Source organism: Leucoraja erinacea, chromosome 4 (genome assembly GCF_028641065.1).
Source record: "Leucoraja erinacea ecotype New England chromosome 4, Leri_hhj_1, whole genome shotgun sequence".
In the NCBI taxonomy this organism is placed as follows: Eukaryota; Metazoa; Chordata; class Chondrichthyes; order Rajiformes; family Rajidae; genus Leucoraja; species Leucoraja erinaceus.
Genome location: NC_073380.1, coordinates 60,474,478 through 60,493,667, shown reverse-complemented (window position 1 = coordinate 60,493,667; position 19,190 = coordinate 60,474,478). Strand labels below are relative to the sequence as shown.

Here is a 19,190-nt window from a genome sequence, read left to right as displayed (position 1 = left end):
AGAATATTAGAATGTCTAACCCACTACACAGATAACGTAGAAATTGTTCAACGCCAACTAGACAGAGTTATTGACAGCCACCAGAATTGCGATTTGTTTTTAAATTCTGATCTCCATCACTAATGACATTGAAAAAAAATTCTGTGTACTCACACATAAGAAACGTTGGACTTGGCCGTATGATGAAGTCTGGAAAGTACAACCACTTAATAAAGTTTGAGTTGATGTTGGCACTTGCAAATCTCCATGGATACTCTGAAATACAAAGCAATACGAATAAAACGATATTAGGGATTGAAATGGATGCATCTACATTTCATTTTGGAACACGTTGCTATCATTAAGATCAGAAAGAAGAAAGCAGACAGACAACAAACACACTGTTGCTGTGTCACTCGTGATCTGCAAGCTGCTCATTGTCCATGGGCCCAGTTAACGTCAATCCAACCAAGAGTCATAGTCATAGAGCATGGAAACAGGCCCTTCAGCCCAACTTGCCCATGCCGTACAACATGCCCTGTCTACATTAGTTCCAACTGCTTGCCTTTGGCCCATATCTCTCCAAACCTATCCTATCCATGTACCTATCTAAGCCAATGTGTTGATAGCCAAATGTGGCAACAAAGGTAGGCAGGTTGGTGAAGAAGATGTTTGGCATACTTGCTTTCATTGATCAAGGTATTGAGTACAGGAGTTGGGATGTCATGATACTGTTGTGCAAAGCATTAGTAAGGTTACATTTTTAGTACTTTTAATAGTTATGGTCACCGCGCTATAGGAAGGTATCAGTAAACTGAAAAGTGCGCAAAAAATGTTTTGGATTGGAGTTATGTGAAGCTGGATAGGCTGTATCTTTTTTCCCCGAGTGTAGGTGGTTGAGGGGGGACCTTGTAGAGGTATGTGAAATCTTGAGGGTCATAGGTAAGGTGAATAGTCACACTTTTCCCTAGGTTAAGGAGTCTAAAGCCAGTGTGAATTGGGTTTGAGGTGAGAGGGACAAGTTTTAAAAGGGATCTCGGGAAAACATTTTCACTTAGAGAGTGGTGTGTATATGGAACATGCTGCTAGAGGCAGGTCTGTCTATCTGTCTGTCTGTCTGTCTGTCTGTCTGTCTGTCTGTCTGTCTGTCTGTCTGTCTGTCTGTCTGTCTGTCTCTCTCTCTCTCTCTCTCTCAAACTCTCATCTTGTTTGTTTGTTTGTACCTCTATTTGCACAAAAACGGTACATGGATACGGTACACGGTACAGCGCTATGATTTTTGCCCCGCCATGAATACGGTACACGGTACAGCGCTATGATTTTTGCCCCACCATACTCACCATTGTTCTGTACTGTAAAGGAAACAGATCGATGGTATATTTTATTCAGATCGATGATATATTTTAAAAGTTATTAACGTTTTAAAAAATTTAACTTTTAACTGCATTTAAAATTTAACTGCAGGCGCAGCTGGGGGAGAGTTCCCGTGCGCGTCTTTACTGGCATTGCGAAGGGCACCCGACGGGTCCTCAGCTGTGCCTGCGCAGTTGGGCCTTTCCAGGATTTTTATCACCATCTTTTTTTCACAACGGCGAAACAGGTAAGATTTAAAAAAAAGCATTTTACTGCTACTCCAGCCCTGCGGGGATCCGCTGCCTTGGCGCTGAGGCTGAGGCTGGGGCGGTGGTGGTTCCGGGGACCGGGAGAGGTCAGGCGTGGAGATGGCGCGCCGATCTGAGGCCTGGGTGCTAAGCCCAGCTCTGAGGCTGAAGGCGCTGCTGGCTCCGGGCACGCAAGGAGGGAAAGGAGTGGGAGCCTCGAGATCCTGGGGAGGTGAGGAGGGGAACTGAGTGGATTGAGGGAGAGGAGGGCGGAAAATGGGGGAGGTGAGGAAAGAGAGTGGGGGGAGGAGGAGGAATAGAGGGAGAGGTGGAGGTAGGGAGTGTGGAATATAGGGAGAGGAGGGCCGTGAGGGAGGTGAGAGGGGTAGGGGGGATAGGGGAGGAGAGGAGTGGGAGAAGTGGGGGGCTAGAGGAACAGGAGGGGGGTAGGGAGGGGAGAGGAGTTATAGAGGGAGGGAGGGAGTGACTGAGGGCAGGGGAAAGGAGAGGGATGGAGAGGTGAAAAAGGGATTGGGGGATGGGAAGAAGAGGGGAAAGAAGGGGGGGGTGAAGAAGAGGGGGAGGGAATGCTGGGAGATGAGGGGAAATGAGCCACGCTTGCGCAGTTGGGGGCTATGGGTGAGTGGTGGAATATTGTGTTGGGGGACCAGGCTTCCCGTGGGACAGGGACCCATTTAGTCTAGTAACATTTAAAAGACATCCAAGATGGTGCCCGTCTATGGCGACATGTTGCCAGCTGCACAGCAGAAAATCATCAAATTTAGTCGTTCCCAACTTACATGTATAAACGAAACAGCAGAAATCAGCGATGCAACTGACAAGCTGCTAGTGCATTTAAATGCATTAGCGCTGTTGCCATCTACCGGCAGCAATGGAGCTGCCCACTATATGGGAATTCCCAATCGCAGGGCAATCCCCGACCTGGCGGTGGAACAGTACTGTACCTGGAAACACTGGGGAAGCCTCCATTGTGTCTGGAAATGTGGCCGGCGGGCAGGACTACAAGTCAGACTGAAGAGCAGGGGACTATGATCCCTCTCCCTACCATCCTATTAGCTAATGTACAATCACTGGAAAATAAAGTGGAGGACAAGGTCAAGGCAGCTTTACCAAAAGGTGCTGAGGGAATGCTCTGAGTTCTGTTTCACAGAGACATGGCTCACCCCCAGCTCCCCAGACTCAGCCGTCCAGCCTGAAGGTTTCTTCATCCATCCATCGTTGCTCAGTTTTGTGCAATGACAATAAACATATTCTATTCTATTCTATATGGACCGTACGCAGGCATCTGAGAAAGGTAGAGGCGGGGGGCATTTGCCTCTTGGTCAACTCTGCGTGGTGCTTAGACAGTTCTGTCTAACTCCTGCTAGACAGTGGCAGTTCTGTCTAACTCCTGCTCTCTGTACCTGGAATCTGGCGAAGTGCGCCCCTTCTACCTCCAGAGGGAATTCATTTCCATCATCCTGACTGCGGTCCACATCCCACCCCAGGCAGACGTCCGTCTGGCATTGGAAAAGCTGCACGCCATGGTCAACAAGCACCAGACAGCGTACCCCGGTGTTTACCACCATAGCCTGGGACTTCAACAAAGCCAACCTGAAAAAATCACTCCCAAACTACCACCAACATGTTGCTTGCAGCTTGCTTTGATAGGGAGAACACTGATGTGCCTTCCCATATTATAGACACATTTACAGAGGCCGACGTCAGAAGATCCTTCAGTGGGGTGAACCCTCGGAAAGCACCTGGACCTTATGGTATATCCGGTCGAGTTCTTAAAACCTGTGCAGACCAATTGGCTGGAGTTTTTGCGGACATTTTCAACCTCTCACTACTAAGGTCTGAGGTTCCCACCTGCTTTAAAAGGGCATCAATAATACCGGCGCCCAAGCAGAGTAAGGTGACGTGCCTCAATGGGGGCACTAACGTCTGTGGTGATGAAGTGCTTTGAGAGATTGGTTATGGTGGATATAAACTCCGACCTCAACAAGAACTTCGACCCATTACAGTTTGCCGACCGTCACCACAGGTCAACGGAGGATGCGATCTCACTGGCTCTCCACTCCGCACTGGACCACTTGGACAATAAAAACACCTACGTCAGGCTGTTGTTTATAGACTACAGCTCGGTGTTCAATACCATCGTCCCCTCCAAGCTGGTTAGCATTCCATTATCTAAAGGGGTTGCTCCTTGCCTTCTTCCTGCACTTCTCACCCACCATCCACTCTTCGGACAACCTGCGCATAAGGGAGAGGGTAGGGCCGAGGATGTTCTGGTTGGGTTGCTCCTGGGCCTGGCCAAGCTGGCCATCCACGTGTCATGGCACCAGGCAGAAGAGGGCTCTGCCCGAGCCGGCTGCCTGCCCCTTTTCTGGGGTTACATCCATGCCTGGGTGGTGTTAGAGAGGAACTACACGATATCCACGGTCACCCTGGGGGATTTCCGGGACCGCTGGGCACCGCGGGGGGTTGAATGCATCCTCCTCAAGGAGTGTAATATAGTTGTATAATAGTTTATTGTTTGTCATGTATCATGGTGGTGGGTTCTGTTTTGGTTTTTACTGTGCTGTATATATTATTTTAATATTTGAATAAATATTTTGAAGAAAAAAGAAGAAGAAAAAAGCTGATTACCAAGCTCACGGAACTGGGTCTGACATCCCTCTGCTATTGGATCCTCGACTTCCTCATCCACAGACCACAGTCTGTTCGAATTGGCAGACATACTTTTTCCTCATTAACAATCAGCCCCCTGCTCGACTCATTCTATACTCATGACTGTGTAGCCAGACACAGTGCGAACTCCATCTTCAAGTTCGCTGATGACACCACTGTTGTTGGACAAATTACAGATGGTGATGAGTGGACCAATTTACCAAATGGTGCCAGCACAACAACCTGGCTCTCAATATCAGTAAAACCAATGAACTGAATGTGGCCTTTGGAAGAGGAAGGATGAGGACCCACAATCCTGTTAATATCAACGGGACGATGGTGGAAGGAGTCTAAAACTTCAAGCTCCTGGGTGTGCATATTTCTGAAGATCTTTCCTGGACCCAGCACACTGATGCAATTATAAATAAAGCACAATGCCTCTACTTCCTGAGAAGATTACAGAGATTCGGTACGTCAAAGAGGATTCTCTTGAACATCTACAGGTGCACAGTAGAGAGCATATTGACTGGTTGCATCATTGCCTGGTTCGGCAACTTGAATGTCCAGGAGCGGAAAAGGTTGCAAAAAGTTGTGAACACTGCACCGACTCTGACCTCCCCACCATCGAAGGGATTTATCAGAGTCGTTGCTTCAAAAAGGCAGCCAGCACCATCAGAGACCCACACCATCCTGGCCACACACTCATCTCACTACTGCCACCGGGAAGAAGGAACTGTGTAATGACCAGGTTCAGGAACAGCTTCTTCCCTACAGCCATCAGGCTATTAAACACTTCAGATTCTACCATCAGATAGCCTTTGCTTTCTCTCTCCATCCCCTTCCCCGTTCTCCCACTAGTCTTACTGTCTCCGACTACGTTCTATCTTTGTCCCGCTCCCTCCCTTGACATCAGTCTGAAGAAGAGTCTCGACCCAAAACATCGCCCATTCCTTCTCTCCAGAGATGCTGGGGTCCCAGTGAGTTACTCCAGCATTTTGTGTCTACAGGCTATTGAACACTACAATCTCAAATAAGCTCTGAATTACAATGGACTATTATTATTATTATTATTATTGCAGCCATACTCCTGACAGATACAAGGGTAGGAAAGAATTTAAGAGATATGGGCTATGTGCAGGAAAGTGGGTCTAGTTCAGTTAGGTAACTTAGTTGGCAGGAATGAATAGGGCCAAGGTGCCTGTTTCCATGTTGTATAGGTCTCTAACTCTACAAAACTTCAAGACTGAAAATCTCAAAGACTCCAAGTCCTCCTGTCTCCCAAGTCTCCCAAAGCTTCCAAGTCTCCTGGACTCCAAGACTTCAGGATTCCAAGACTCCATTTCAGGGTTAATTTACACAATTCTTCCTCAAAGTTGTGCAATGGGAATCCTCCACCAAGTGGGATATTCGATGTTTCAGATAATGATTACAATCACTGAAGAAGATCACTAGTTGTACCTTTGCAGGCAGCGGGAGGGATGCCGATGCACAGCAGGTACTGGAAGGTCAGAATGCATGCCAGGAAACAGCAATACTTTGGCCAGATCTCTGCGATAGCTTTCCTGCGACGTCGGTAGAGTAATGCAAACAACCAAAAGGCATGAAGCATCGCATACAGATCCATCCGTTGACCAATCACGTTCACTGTCATCAGAAAACATATCTGCGGGTAGTGAGAAAAAATAAAAGAAGTGGCATCAGTTGACTAGGTGTATCTTTAGTTTATAGGTCCATAGGTCATAGAGGCAGAACTAGGCCGTTCGGCCCATCAAGTCTACTCCACCATTCAATCATGACTGATCTATCTTTCCCTCGCAAACCCATTCTCCAGCCTTCTCCCCATAACCCTTGACACCCGTACTAATCAAGACTCTACCAATTTCTGCCTTAAAAGTACCCATTTACGGCCTACACAGGCGTCTGCAGCAATGAATTCCACAAATTCACCACCCTCTGTCTAAATAAATGTATCCTTGTCTCCTTTCTAAAGGTACCTCCTTTTATTCTGTGGCTGTGCCCTCTAGTCCTAGTCACCCACTAATGGAAACATCCTCTCCATATCCACTCTACCCAGGCATCTGACTTCTTCAGATGAAAGTACAACAGACTATTGTTATAATTATTGCACTATTATTTATTTTTTTCAAGTATGTGTGTACTAATATATATGTTAGTATATGTATATAAACACACTGAACTTTTTTTTCCTCTCTCATTTATCATATTATTTACAGTGTACTATGTTTACATATTTTGTTGTGCTGCAGCAAGTAAGAATTCTATTGTTCTATCTGGGACATATGACAATAAAACACTCTTGACTCTTGAAAGTAGCAAGCTGAGAAAACAAAATGGAGATAGTTAGATGTGGAAGGAGCTTATGGATGAAGATTGCTCCAGCGAGAGGTAAGCTGAGATGGAGAGTAAGGTGGGTTATATGGATGTGGAAATTAGCATTATAGCATCAGAAAGGGCATGAGAGTTGGAAGCTTAGTTGAAACTGTGCTGTAAATGCTCTCACCTAATGGCCACCTGTGATGGCAGCAGTGACTACAATGGCAAGAATAAAATGTAATATTTAATATTGGGGGCTATAATAGGGCGGCACAGTGGTGCAGCGGTAAAGCTGCTGCCTCGCAGTGCCAGAGATCCGTTTCATCCTGACTATCGGTGCTGTCGCTACGGAGTTTGCACATTCTCCCTGTGACCGCATTGGTTTTAGTTTTAGTTTTAGAGATACAATGTGGAAACAGGCCCTTCGGCCCACCGAGACCATGCCGACCAACAATCACCCCATACATTAGCTCTATCCTGCACCTCAGGGACAGTTTACAGAAGCCAATTAAATGCAAAACCGCCCGTCCTTGGAATGTTGGTGGAAACTGGTGTACCGGATAAAACCCCTCCTCCTGCACTCCAACGAATAAAGTCGCCCGTACCTCTCCCTGTAGCACAGCCCCTCGATTCCAGCCAACACCTTCTAAATCCTTTCTGCACTTGGTGATAGTCATGGTCAAGATGGGCCAAAAGCCCTGTTTTTGTGCTCGATGACAAGATTAGATTTCAAAACTATGTACCTCCAACCCAAACTTGTAGTAGAAGTAGTTTATGAAATATTTGGCACAGTTCACCATCCCGCAATCCAGATGTTGTCTTGTGATGTTATGAAAGATGGTTTTCGTTACCGGAGGTGGCAGGTTGTTGCGGAGCCTAAAATACTCCTGATGGCGATAGATGGTCACTTCAAATGCTAGAACGGCAAGAATCAACAGGTTGTTCTGGAAAAGAGAGAGAAGAAAAAACACATTTGGCTAATCAGAATCACTCAAGATGTACTCCAGTTTTATTAGCCAGCCTTTAAAATCCACAGCACCCAACAAAGAATGTAATCTATTCCTAAGAAGCCCTATCTATTCCTCAGATGATGAGTTAATTAGAAATGTAACCGTCCTGTGGTTCTTGATTCCCCTACTCTGGGTAAATAACTCTGTGCATTTACTCTATCTATTCCTCTCATGACCTTAAACACATCTAATTTGCCCACACCGACCAACATACACTAGTCCCACCTGCCTGCGTTTGGCCCATATCCCTCTAAACCTTTCCTATCCATGCTCCTGATCAAATGTTTCTTAAATCTTGTGTACCTGCCTCAACTACCTCCTCTGGCATCTTGTTCCATACACCCACCACCCTGAGTTGTCCTTCAGGTTCCTACTAAACCTTTCCCCCCTCACCTTAAACCTATGCCCTCTGGTTCTCGATTCCCGTATTCTTGGTAAGAGACGCTGGACATTTACCCTATCTATTCTTCTCATAATTTTAAACACGTCTATAAAATCACCCCTCATCCTCTTGCACTCTGAAGAATAAAGATCTAGCCTGCTCCATCTCTTCCTATAGCTCAATCCTTCAAGTCCTGGCAACATCCTTGTAAATCTTCTATGCACCCTTTCCAGCTTAACGACATGTTAACAGCACCCACAATTAGGACGGGAATAATAAATTCAACGTCCTTACAGTTTTTTTGCTAGGTGTGGTTCCATTTGCTTTATTCTGTGTGTTCACTGTTTCTAATCGACAGTTTGGCCTACTCTTTATTTTGGTTAAAGACAGAATGGTTCTGTGAAGAATACTAAATGCATACTTAAAACTCACTCATGCCAGTGTACTGAGTCCCTTGCATGATGAAGTGAATCACTAACAATTTTAATTTGGAAACCTGTAACCGTCATACCTTAAGGTACACTAGAAGGGGAGAAGCCTTCTTGAGGCCAATCCAGTTTGCGGGGTCCACAGGTTTAGAGTAGAGTACCGAGCTGTTTAGTCTCTCAAAGTTCTCTACATTTGTCTCATTCAGTTGTGGCTGAGGAATTAAACATTCAGATAAACATTCAGATAAAAGTTAAATAACTAATTATACTAAATGCAACTTACTTAACCTTTTCTAAATGAGATAGCATTTTATAAATTATGGAAGAGAGACACAAAAGCTTTTCACTGTACATCGGTACACATGACAATAAATAATACATTAGTAAATTCTTCCTCTACTTCTTGCGTATGGCATGCACAGCCTAAAGTTGTAAGACAACTTGTTCTGTTTGTTCTTCCGTTTGTGCAGGCCAGGTTGATTGCATTCGTCAAAACAGGGTGGACCAGGTGAAGGTTGCAATCTCCCACCCCCAATTAGTAAATAATCATATAGATGCAAGTATGACATTGGGTTGATCAAGTGCTTTTTTTTTGGTTTTATTTATTTTTTAATTAGTAAATAAAACACTTGATCACCCAATGATATATCAGTATGATTTTTCTTTAAAAGCTAGTTAACATGTAGGTGGCTGTTTTTTGCATACAGAGTTATTTATTGTCGTTCACATAAGTTGGTATATTTCGTTAGATAGTTGGATAATACTTTGGGCTTGGTTTTCTTAGTTAAGTGCTTATCCTGGAGTTATAGCACGTACTTTATGTTTTAATTGTAATTTACTAAACAAATTGTTGGAGTAACTCAGCGGGTCAGGCAGCATCTTTGGAGAAAAGCAATAGGTGATGTTTGGGGTCGAGACTCTTCTTCAGACTGAGAGTCAGGGGAGAGGGAAACTAGAGGTATGAAAAGGTTCATAACAAATCAGAGCCGGCACCGATGACCAAGGAAAGGTGGAGCCCACAATGGTCCATTGTTGGCTGTGGAAGAGATAATGTGATAATGAAAGGAAACAAACAGTTGTCTTGCTAGTTTCAATGTTTGTATCCCTTCACCACCATTCATCTATGCATAAGAACAATTTACAGCTGCCAATTAGCCCCGCAATCAGCATGTTTAGTTAAGTTTAATTTAGTTTGGAAAGACAGTGCCAGTTTAGAGATAGTGGAAACAGGCCCATCAGCCCACCGAGTCTGAAGAAGAGTCTCAACCCAAAACATCACCTATTTCTTTGCTCCAGAGATGCTGCCTGACCCTCTGAGTTGCTCCAGCATTTTGTGTCTATCTTCGGTGTAAACAAGCAAATGCAGTTCCTTCCTACATACTTATAAACCATGGATTTCTATTTAGCAACTGTTTATATTATTTTAATAACTAATTATAACAAGCATTACAAACAAATTAATAAAGTTTAGATAAAATAACGTAAATAATATCAAATGATATATTTCAAAATTCTAGGTTCAAGGGCTTAGAAAAATTGCATGACTGATGATAATATGCTATATTTCAAAAAACATTTAAAATATTTTAGCAGGAGAGAAATTAACTTAAATATCCCATTTAACACAGCACAAGTTATTTGGGAAAAATTAATTTGTTCTTATTGTTGGATTGAAAACAATTGCAGCTAATTGGCAGTTAGTAAACTTGAAAACATATCATCCAAATTACAAAATTAAACGTAGCAGTCAGGACAAAACAATGGGAATTAGACTAAGGCCAAGTCTGTGCGCAAGCTATCTTTTTATTACATTGTTTATGGGTTTCTAACTTTGCTGATACAGCAACTGTTCGTCATCTGTAAATCCTAAACAAAAAAGCCATCAAAACCTGTCTCAAATGTCAGGTTGGATACATAGCTACATAGACAATAGGTGCAGGAGTAGGCCATTCAACCCTTCGAGCCAGCACAGCAATTCAATGTGATCATGGCTGATCATCCACAATCAGTAGCACGTTCCTGCCTTCTCCCCATATCCCTTGATTCCGCTAGCCCTAAGATTTCCAGATTACGTCTTTGTTCTGGATCTCCTGACCTGCCACACAGTAATATTACTCCAGGAATGCTTCTTCTCACTCAGTATGACAATGTTAAAGGGTGGCATAGCTGGTAGATCTGCTGCTCACAGTGCCAGAGACCCGGGTTTGATCCTGACTTCGAGTGCTGTCTGTGTGGAGTTTGCATGTTCACCCTGTGACTGCGTGTGTTTCCATCAGCGACTGGGCAAAGACTCATGAAAACCAGCCCTGACTTTATCATCATATCAGAAAGCTACTTTTCACAAACCTAATATTTTGTTCTTGTTCAACCAAAATGTGGTCACTGTTACTTTTCTTAAGGACACGTTAGATTAGGAATGAGAGGCCATTAATGCAGGGCTATTATATTATTTTGCATTCTTAATAATTAGTGAGCACTTAATAATTAGTGGGCGGCATGGTCGTGCAGTGGTAGAGTTGCTGCCTCACAGTGCCAGAATCCCAGGTTCGATCCTGACTACGGGTGCTGTCTGTACGGAGTTTGTATGTTCTCCCTGTGACCTGCGTGGATTTTCTCAGGGAGTTCCGGTTTCCTCCTACACTCAAAAGACATATAGATCTGTAGGTTAATTGTCTTGGTAAAATTATAAATTTGTCCCTAGTGTGTGTAGTATGGTGTTAATGTGCGGGGATCGCTGGATGGCACGGACTCGGTGGCCGGACGGCCTGTTACCATGCAGTATCTGTAAACTAAACTAAACTTGCAATTGAAGTTTAAATAACATACTCACAATTGTACAGTTAGAGGAGTAGTTTTCAGGTTGAACAGATGACAATTGATAGAACATTTTGCACACAATGATTATGCAGGTCATGACTGTACAGACACTCGATGCCAATGGACGTAACTTCACGTAAGGCAAAGCAAAGGCCCACGAGATTAGGAAGACGTAATTCAGAAGGGAAACCTGTAGGAATATTGTAAGAGTATATATACTCAGACCAGCCTTGCACACTTTGACAATGCAGATCAAACAGTAGAATACACGTGGAAACAATATGATTTATTTACCTTAAAGAAACGAGGAGGAATATTATTTTGCCAGTTTTACTAGAAAGATTAAACGAGAACTTACCGTTTGAAGTTTGATCTTTATTTTATGAGAAGTTGAAGTGAGGGAATACATGAAGAGCCCGCAAGTCCACATGCGCTTCAAACGTTAGAGCAGCTGTTTGAAACCACAGAATAGTTGCTGACCTAAGCTATAGGAAGATTAACGACCTAAGAACTACCGAATGATCTTTATGAGAAGTAGGGTTGGGAGTGGAGGGCATGTATTCCCTCACTTCAACTTCTCATAAAATAAATATCAAACTTCAAACGGTAAGTTCTCGTTTAATCCTTTCTATTTTATATCGAAGTCACGTGAGTGACTACGTGAAGACTTCAAAGCTCTGTGGTTTCATGCAGTGAACCAGTTTCCATGCAGACACACGGCCCCAGTTGACCAGACATGGCTGAAGAAACATACTTCATTGAAACATGATGTTAACTTTAAACATGTCCATGCTTTAATGGAAAAAATAGTCCCTTCATATCAGGGTTAAAAAATTGATTTAATTAACAGAACTTGAAAATTTGCAAGCAAATAAACCAGGCCTGGTAATAGGTTTATTATAAAATGTTTGAAAAGTTTGCTCATTCGCCCATCCCGCTGTCGCAAGGATGTGATCCAGCGGGACTTCCAAATTTCTCGCTGCCGATGTGGCTGCAGCCCTGGTAGAGTGAGATTTAAATACATCAGTGTCTACTCCTGCGAATGCTAATACGCGTCTTAACCATCTAGAAATGGTCTGCACCGTTACCCTTCTATGTGTATTTTTATGACTGGCAAAGACAGCCAGTTTGCTGCCTCGAAAGTCTTTTGTAAACTTTATGTATTTATTTATCTATTTGTTTATTTAATTCTTTATTTCGAACAGAATAAAAGAATAAAAAGCAAGTGTGAAACAGCATACAAAAAACAAAAAAACAAAACAAGAATATTTATAAAGTGTCATAAACAATATCTATAAATAAATGAAATTGTATGTGTCCGAAAAGGAGCAGGAAGAAGCCAAAGCTTATTAATTCCCACCGCTTATTCAACTGCTTATAATTATCTTATACAAATTTAGCAGCTATATGTACACCATATGTACAGCAAATTATTTATATTTATACACTAATCAAACATTTACAGCCATACAAAAAAAGAGAGCAAAAAACAAAAAGGAAAAGAAAAAACCCTCATATACTATACAGTATCTCTTAGTCATATATACAACCCATCACCCTATAATCACCCTTTCCAATACAATCAGTATAACAAATTTCCCACTCACAATCACCTATCCTCATCCCAATATCTTTAAAAAAATGTGTTTTTGTACATCTTTTTAAACTGAATTATGTTTGTGCTAAGTCTTATCTCCTGTTCCAGACCATTCCACAAATTCACCCCACAGATTGCTACGCACATACTTTTAAGAGTTGTTCTGATATTGAGTTTTTTTAAATTGTTCCCCTCTCAAATTATACCCACCCTGTCTTTCCGTAAACAGTTTTTGTATATTTCCTGGAAATTATTTCTTGCTTTGTACATGATTTGTGCAAAAAACTCAATTTTGATACCCTTTATACTGTGCAATATAAACGGATCTGAAGTTATCTGACGCCATTCATGCAAGAACAAACTTAACCTGCCACCGACTAGAAATTCCTCCGCACACTCCATGTGACTGATAGAACCAGACCCACCTACTTCAAAGGTTACAGGTGGTTTGACACCAGGCCCAGCGGACCTAAATTTTTGTTCTGTTTTTTCCCCCTTGCTCTGAAAGGTTGAGCTGTTGGGAGATGAAGCTGCCGCATCTTCCAGGATGGGCGGGATGGGCCTTGGCCTAAAAAAGCCCTGTGACCGGGTAGGACAAATCTGGAATTCCCACTGGCCTCAGAAATCCGCTTCTTGCTGGTAGAGGCGAAGAGGTGCTGACGCCGGAGAAGGGCGGAGTCTTGCTCATAAAATATGCTTTGAACATGCCAGCAGCTTTTGACTCATCATGCAAGTCCTTGACCTGTTTGCTCAAGTCTTCTCCGAAGAGGAATTTTGGAAGCTGAATATTGCTTGCCTTGCATAGATGTGCGAACTTTGGATTCAGTTCTGGTTTGATGGCGTCTTTCCGGAAACAGTTCATTTCAAAATGAGCATTGCACAGCAGTGCTATAGCATCCTGCTGAACCTCGGACAATTGAATGTCATCGATTGACCTAGCAAAGGCAGTGATCCCTGCGGACAATAGCCTCAGGATCCGTTGAAGTTCAGTTCTTTGGATTTCGTATTGGCCCCAATATAGTCCCAAATAGAGGCGTTAACTAAGGACACATTTAAGTTGGACAATTTTCCGGACTGGGATATTTCGCAGCCGTATCCACCATGGCCACTTCCTTCAGCTGGTGGGAAGTGAGGTAGCTGATGCTTCTAGCCAAATTAGCAACCCTGAACCAGGAGCTGCAGCAGGCCTTTGAATTAAACTGCCTGAGTATGACTTCGGAGCACGGAACATATTGTGTGCTAGCATCTTCTCAATAAGATGCTCCATCTGAGCCAAACGGCCTAACACATCCGACATGGATGTGGGAGCAATATCCTCCTGGCCTGACTCGTCCGACAGGACTTGCCTCATAGTTTTAGCTTTGGCTTTACCTTCTTTCGGGGTTGCCAAGCTGCTTCCTATAGGAACCAATTCTGAGGTAGCTGAGCAGACCAGAGTTGCCAGCTACTCTGGGGTAGAAATGGATGGCCGCCGGCTTCTCGCACTACTGCGGTCTTCTGCTGCGGGTTTTACCGTGGCCCGTCTTGGTTTGGTCCTAGGTTTTTCCATAATCAAACCTAGAGACTTGTTGAAAAAATAAAGTATACCGAACACACCTAGAGCAAGTTTGCACTTACCTGAAAGGTTTTTTAAACTTACCACTGGAGGAACCGACATTCCCCCTAGCCAGTCCATGCGCCATGCGTTTGACGTATTGGCGCGCATGCGGACTGGCGGGCTCTTCACGTAGTCACTCATGTGACTTCGATATAAAATTACATGTTTGTTGTACTTGCATTGGATGCAGTTTGGGGAATGAAAGGCCTAGATCGGATGGATATGGAGAGGATGTTTCCAGTAGTGGGGACTCTAGGAACAGAGGACTCAGCCTCCGAATAAAAGTAAGTACCTTTAGAATGGAAATGTGGAGGAATTTCTTTAGCCAGAGGGCGGTGAATCTATGGAATTTATCCTCACAGATGGTTGTGGAGGCCAAGTCCTTGGGTATATTTAAAGCAGAGATTCATAGATTCTTGATTTGCAAGCGCATCAATGGTTCCAGGGAGAAGGCAAGAGAATGGGGTTCAGAGGGAATGATAGATAAGCCATGATTGAATGGTGAGGCACACTCGATGGGGTGGATGGACTATTTCTGATCCCATGTTTAATGGTCTTATTGTCTTTATCAATGGAGAAGATACAAATCTGCGCCCCCAACAAGACACAATTATACATAGGGAATTGTAGGCTCGGCTATAATGATTAGAATTTGTAGTTGGTTGAAGCTACTGGCATTCACTGTTATAGTTAAGGCTACTGGAGCCCAAAATTACATGTGACTGGTAGAGCAATGTCACGTTGAATGGTTATAATGTAACCATGAGTACCAACAAGCACAATAACAGCATACATTCATGTAACACCTCTAGTACAGCAATGTTTTATCAAGGCATTTAGAGGAATTTTATGAAGCCAAGATTTTGAGCACAGGAGGATGAGACATGATCGTATAGATGTGAATAGGATCATGAGAGGACTAGATCAGCTAAATCGACAGAGTTTCTTGCCTAGCGTAGGGGAATTGAGAACCAGAGGGCATAGGTTGAAGGTGAGGGTGGAAGATTTAATGGGAATCTGAGGGATAACTTTTTCACAGAAAAGGGTGATGGGTGTATGAAACGAGCTGCCGGTGGACCAAGTTGAGGCAGGTACTATCACAATGTTTAAGAAACATTTAGACAGGTACATGGATCGGACAGGTTTAGAGGGATATGGGCTAAATGCAGGCAGGTGGGTCTAGTGCAGATGGGACCTGTTGGTCGGTGTGGGCAAGTTGGGCCAAAGGGCTCTTTTCCACGCTATAAGACTATGACTATTTCCAGGCATCAAGAGTCAAACCAAGAGTGTTTCATATGTACATCATTGGAACGATGAAATTATTTCTTGCTGCAACTTGTGGAGATATCAGAACAGGCAGCCAAAGAGTTGAAAACTCGTCCCCAAAACTCATCCCCAAGCTCCTTGATCTTGGACTGGAGACCTCCATCTGCGGTTGGATATTCGACTTCCTGACGGGCAGGCCCCAGGTGGTGAGAATCGACCGCCACACCTCTTCCTCATTGATCCTCAACACAGGCACACCACAGGGCTGTGTGCTCAGTCCTCTCCTGTGCTCCCTGTTCATGCACGACTGTACTGCTAAGTACAGCTCAAACATCATCCTGGTTTGCTGACGACACGACCATCTAGGGTCTCAACACAGACAATGAGAAGGCCTAAAGATAGGAGGTAAAGGCACTGGTGCCAGGAAAATAACCTCTCTCAATGTCAGCAAAACTAAAGAGACGATCGTAGTCTACAGGAGACAGCAGCAGAGTGGACACCTCCCCATCCACATCGGTGATGCTGAGGTTGAAAGGGTCAGCAGCTTCAAGTTCCTCGGTGTGCACATCACTGAGGACCTCTCTTGGACACTGCACACGGACACAATAACAAAGAAAGCCCACCAGCGGCTCTTGTTCCTGAGAAGACTGAGGAAGTTTGGTATGAACTCCAGCATTCTCACAAACTTCTACAGATGCACCATCGAGAGTCTGCTGAAGGGCTGCATCACAGTCTGGTACGGGAACTGTTCTGCCCACAGCCGCAAATCACTACAGAGAGTGGTGAAGGCGGCACAGCACATCACTGGCAACTGTCCCCCGGCCATTCAGGACATTTTCCACTGGCGGTGCCTGCGGAAGGCACAAAGTATCATCAAGGACCACAGCCACCCAGCACGCAGACTGTTCTCCTTGTTACCGTCAGGCAGACGATACAGGAGCATGGCTGCACGTACCACCAGACTTAAGAACAGGTTTTACCATCAGGCCATCAGACTTCTGAACTCATAAACACATCATATATGTTGATTATTTTATTTATTATTATCTTTTACCTACCAATGTCACTTTTATCTTATCTTATTTTATCTTATTTTTATCCTTGTAATATCATTGCTGAGGTAGTCCCGTTGTCTTGTCAAACACATTTAATTGTACCATTGACCCTGTGTTAACCTACATATAACAAATAAAACTGAACTGAACTGAACTGAGGTAGGTTTTGAGGGGTTAAAATCTGCCGTTGGAAGCTGTTCTATTGGCACGGTAGTGAAAATCCAAAGCCATTACAAATATTAAAGACTAATAAACAGCAGTGTGAATTATGATATGCTGACTACATTTCGCCTTCCATGCAGTGAAAATCAATTATTCCAGCGATACAGTCTCCAACATCCAGGTTTTACATGTCTGATTTTAATGTCAAATATATTTGGGCTTCATGTTCATTTTGGTTTCATACTTACCTCTTTCAATGTAATCCAAATTATGTAAAATGACACAATTTTGATGATGTGCAGTTCCAAAATCCACCACGCCATTATTTGTAGTTTGTGGAAAGTCTCCATAAATTTCAGGAACAGCACAGTCAGCCGGTCAATTACCAAGTGCCATTTATTTGTTTTTTCCTCTAAATGGACGGGAAAAAGAAAACTATTTCATTATCCGGGAGAAATTATTTCTGAAAAATTAGAACAACTGCTCGGCGATTGAAACCATAATGACATGTACAGATACATCCCAAAACAAAGGGATAATGGGAGAGTGGATTAGGTAGGAGCACTTAGCCATACACAATGGAAACAGGCCCTTCAGCCCAACTCATCCATACCTTTAGACTTTACAGATACAGCATAACAGCTTTAGAGATACAGCGCAGAAACAGGCCCTTCGCCCCACTGACCAACAATCACCCCCATACACCTCATATTATCCTACACACTAAGGACGATACACGATTTTACTGAAGCCAATTAACCTACAAACCTATACATCTTTGGAGTGTGGGAAGAAACTGGAGCACCCGGAGAAAACCCATGCGATCACAGGGAGAACGTACAAACTCCGTACAGTCAGCACCCATAGTGATCGAACCTGGGTCTCTGGCGCTGTGAGGCAGCAACTCTGCCACTGTGCTGCCCCCATTTATAGAGATAACCAAGCATCTTGCCAATCTAGATGCCTGAGTTGGTCCTGTTTGCCTGCGTTTTGTCCATATCCCTCTAATATTCTTATCCAACCACCTGTCCAAGTGTCTTTTAAATGTTATTATAATACCCGCCTCATCTATCTCCTCTGGCACCTTGTTCCATATATCCACCACTGTCTGAGTGAATAGGACACACAGTGCTGGACTAACAACAGCAGGAGAGGAATGTCTGGAGAACATGGATAGGTGACATTTTGGGTCAGATTTTGTCCTTTTATATAATTCCATTGTATAAAAGCTGTCCGTTCAATGTACACTCCAGCTCATTAATGACAGCAGTGGATTGCAGGATGGCGTTGAGAGACCACCTGCCCATTTTCTGGTTCTCTAGGTTGCCTCACCAGGACCTGTGCTGGTGGTGATTTAACACACCGTTTGATGCTCAAATCCTCAGGGACCCACTGCACTCAATATTACAGTGATTTGAGAGGAACCAGACTTGGTGCGCATTCACCGTGCAATGATACTTTAACCCCCCCAACCCGCTCCTAACCCCCCCACAACAGGAGGCAACAATTCCTCACCCAAGTGCCCCTCAATGGGATTAATTGGCCGCTATCAGAGCAGTAAACCCTACTCAATGTTTGAGGCATGCGATATACATTCCTTTTCTCATAATATAAATACAGGATAAGACCACAATGATGAAAATGTTCGTATTGTGAAGGTTTATAGAGAGGGTGAACTTCCACAGGAGGTTATAGCAATTCATTCTAAATGTTCATAAATTACTTAAGTGATTTTGCACATGAATACCACTCAACTAATAATGTCAATTTGTCTGGGCTGTTGGCAGATTGGACAACCTAGTCATTTACAAAGCAACGAACAGACACAAAAGCTTCCACGTTCTGGTAATTTCCCACTTTACCCTTTACAGCAATTTTCTCTGTATTCTACACATTCCTCATAAGTTCATAAGTTCTAGGAGCAGGATTAGGTCATTTGGCCCATCAAGTCTACTCTGCCTGATTTATCTTTCCCTCCCTAACCCATTCTCCTGCCTTCTCCTCACAAGCCCTGACACCCAAATTAATCACAAATCTGTCAATCTCCACTTTAAAAATATAATCTCTCACCTTCTGTTCTACTGAAACAAACTTTTTTTCTCTCGACTCACCTGTACTAACTGGGTCCCAGACCTTAAATATTAACTGTTTCTCCTTTTGTAGTTCTGTCAGATTTACAGTTACTCCAGTATTTTATATTTTTATTGCAAATTTCCAGGATCAGTAGTTGATTTGATTTTCAAATCATGTCTCTTCACTTGGATTTATTTATCAGTGACTATAGACTTT

General features: G+C 43.4%; 1 protein-coding gene across 1 annotated transcript in view; it reads right to left on the bottom strand.

Annotated features, from left to right (window-relative positions):
* Positions 1 to 19,190, bottom strand: part of LOC129696472 (piezo-type mechanosensitive ion channel component 2-like) — a 504,307-nt gene that overhangs the window by 73,763 nt on the left and 411,354 nt on the right. Inside the window, exons 19-24 of the mRNA XM_055634398.1 lie at positions 17,150 to 17,313; positions 11,238 to 11,414; positions 8,491 to 8,619; positions 7,331 to 7,531; positions 5,712 to 5,916; positions 154 to 255 (exon numbers count right to left, since the gene is read on the bottom strand). Of these exons, the coding sequence (XP_055490373.1) occupies positions 154 to 255; positions 5,712 to 5,916; positions 7,331 to 7,531; positions 8,491 to 8,619; positions 11,238 to 11,414; positions 17,150 to 17,313 (978 nt within the window). The remainder of the gene's footprint in view (positions 1 to 153; positions 256 to 5,711; positions 5,917 to 7,330; positions 7,532 to 8,490; positions 8,620 to 11,237; positions 11,415 to 17,149; positions 17,314 to 19,190) is intronic.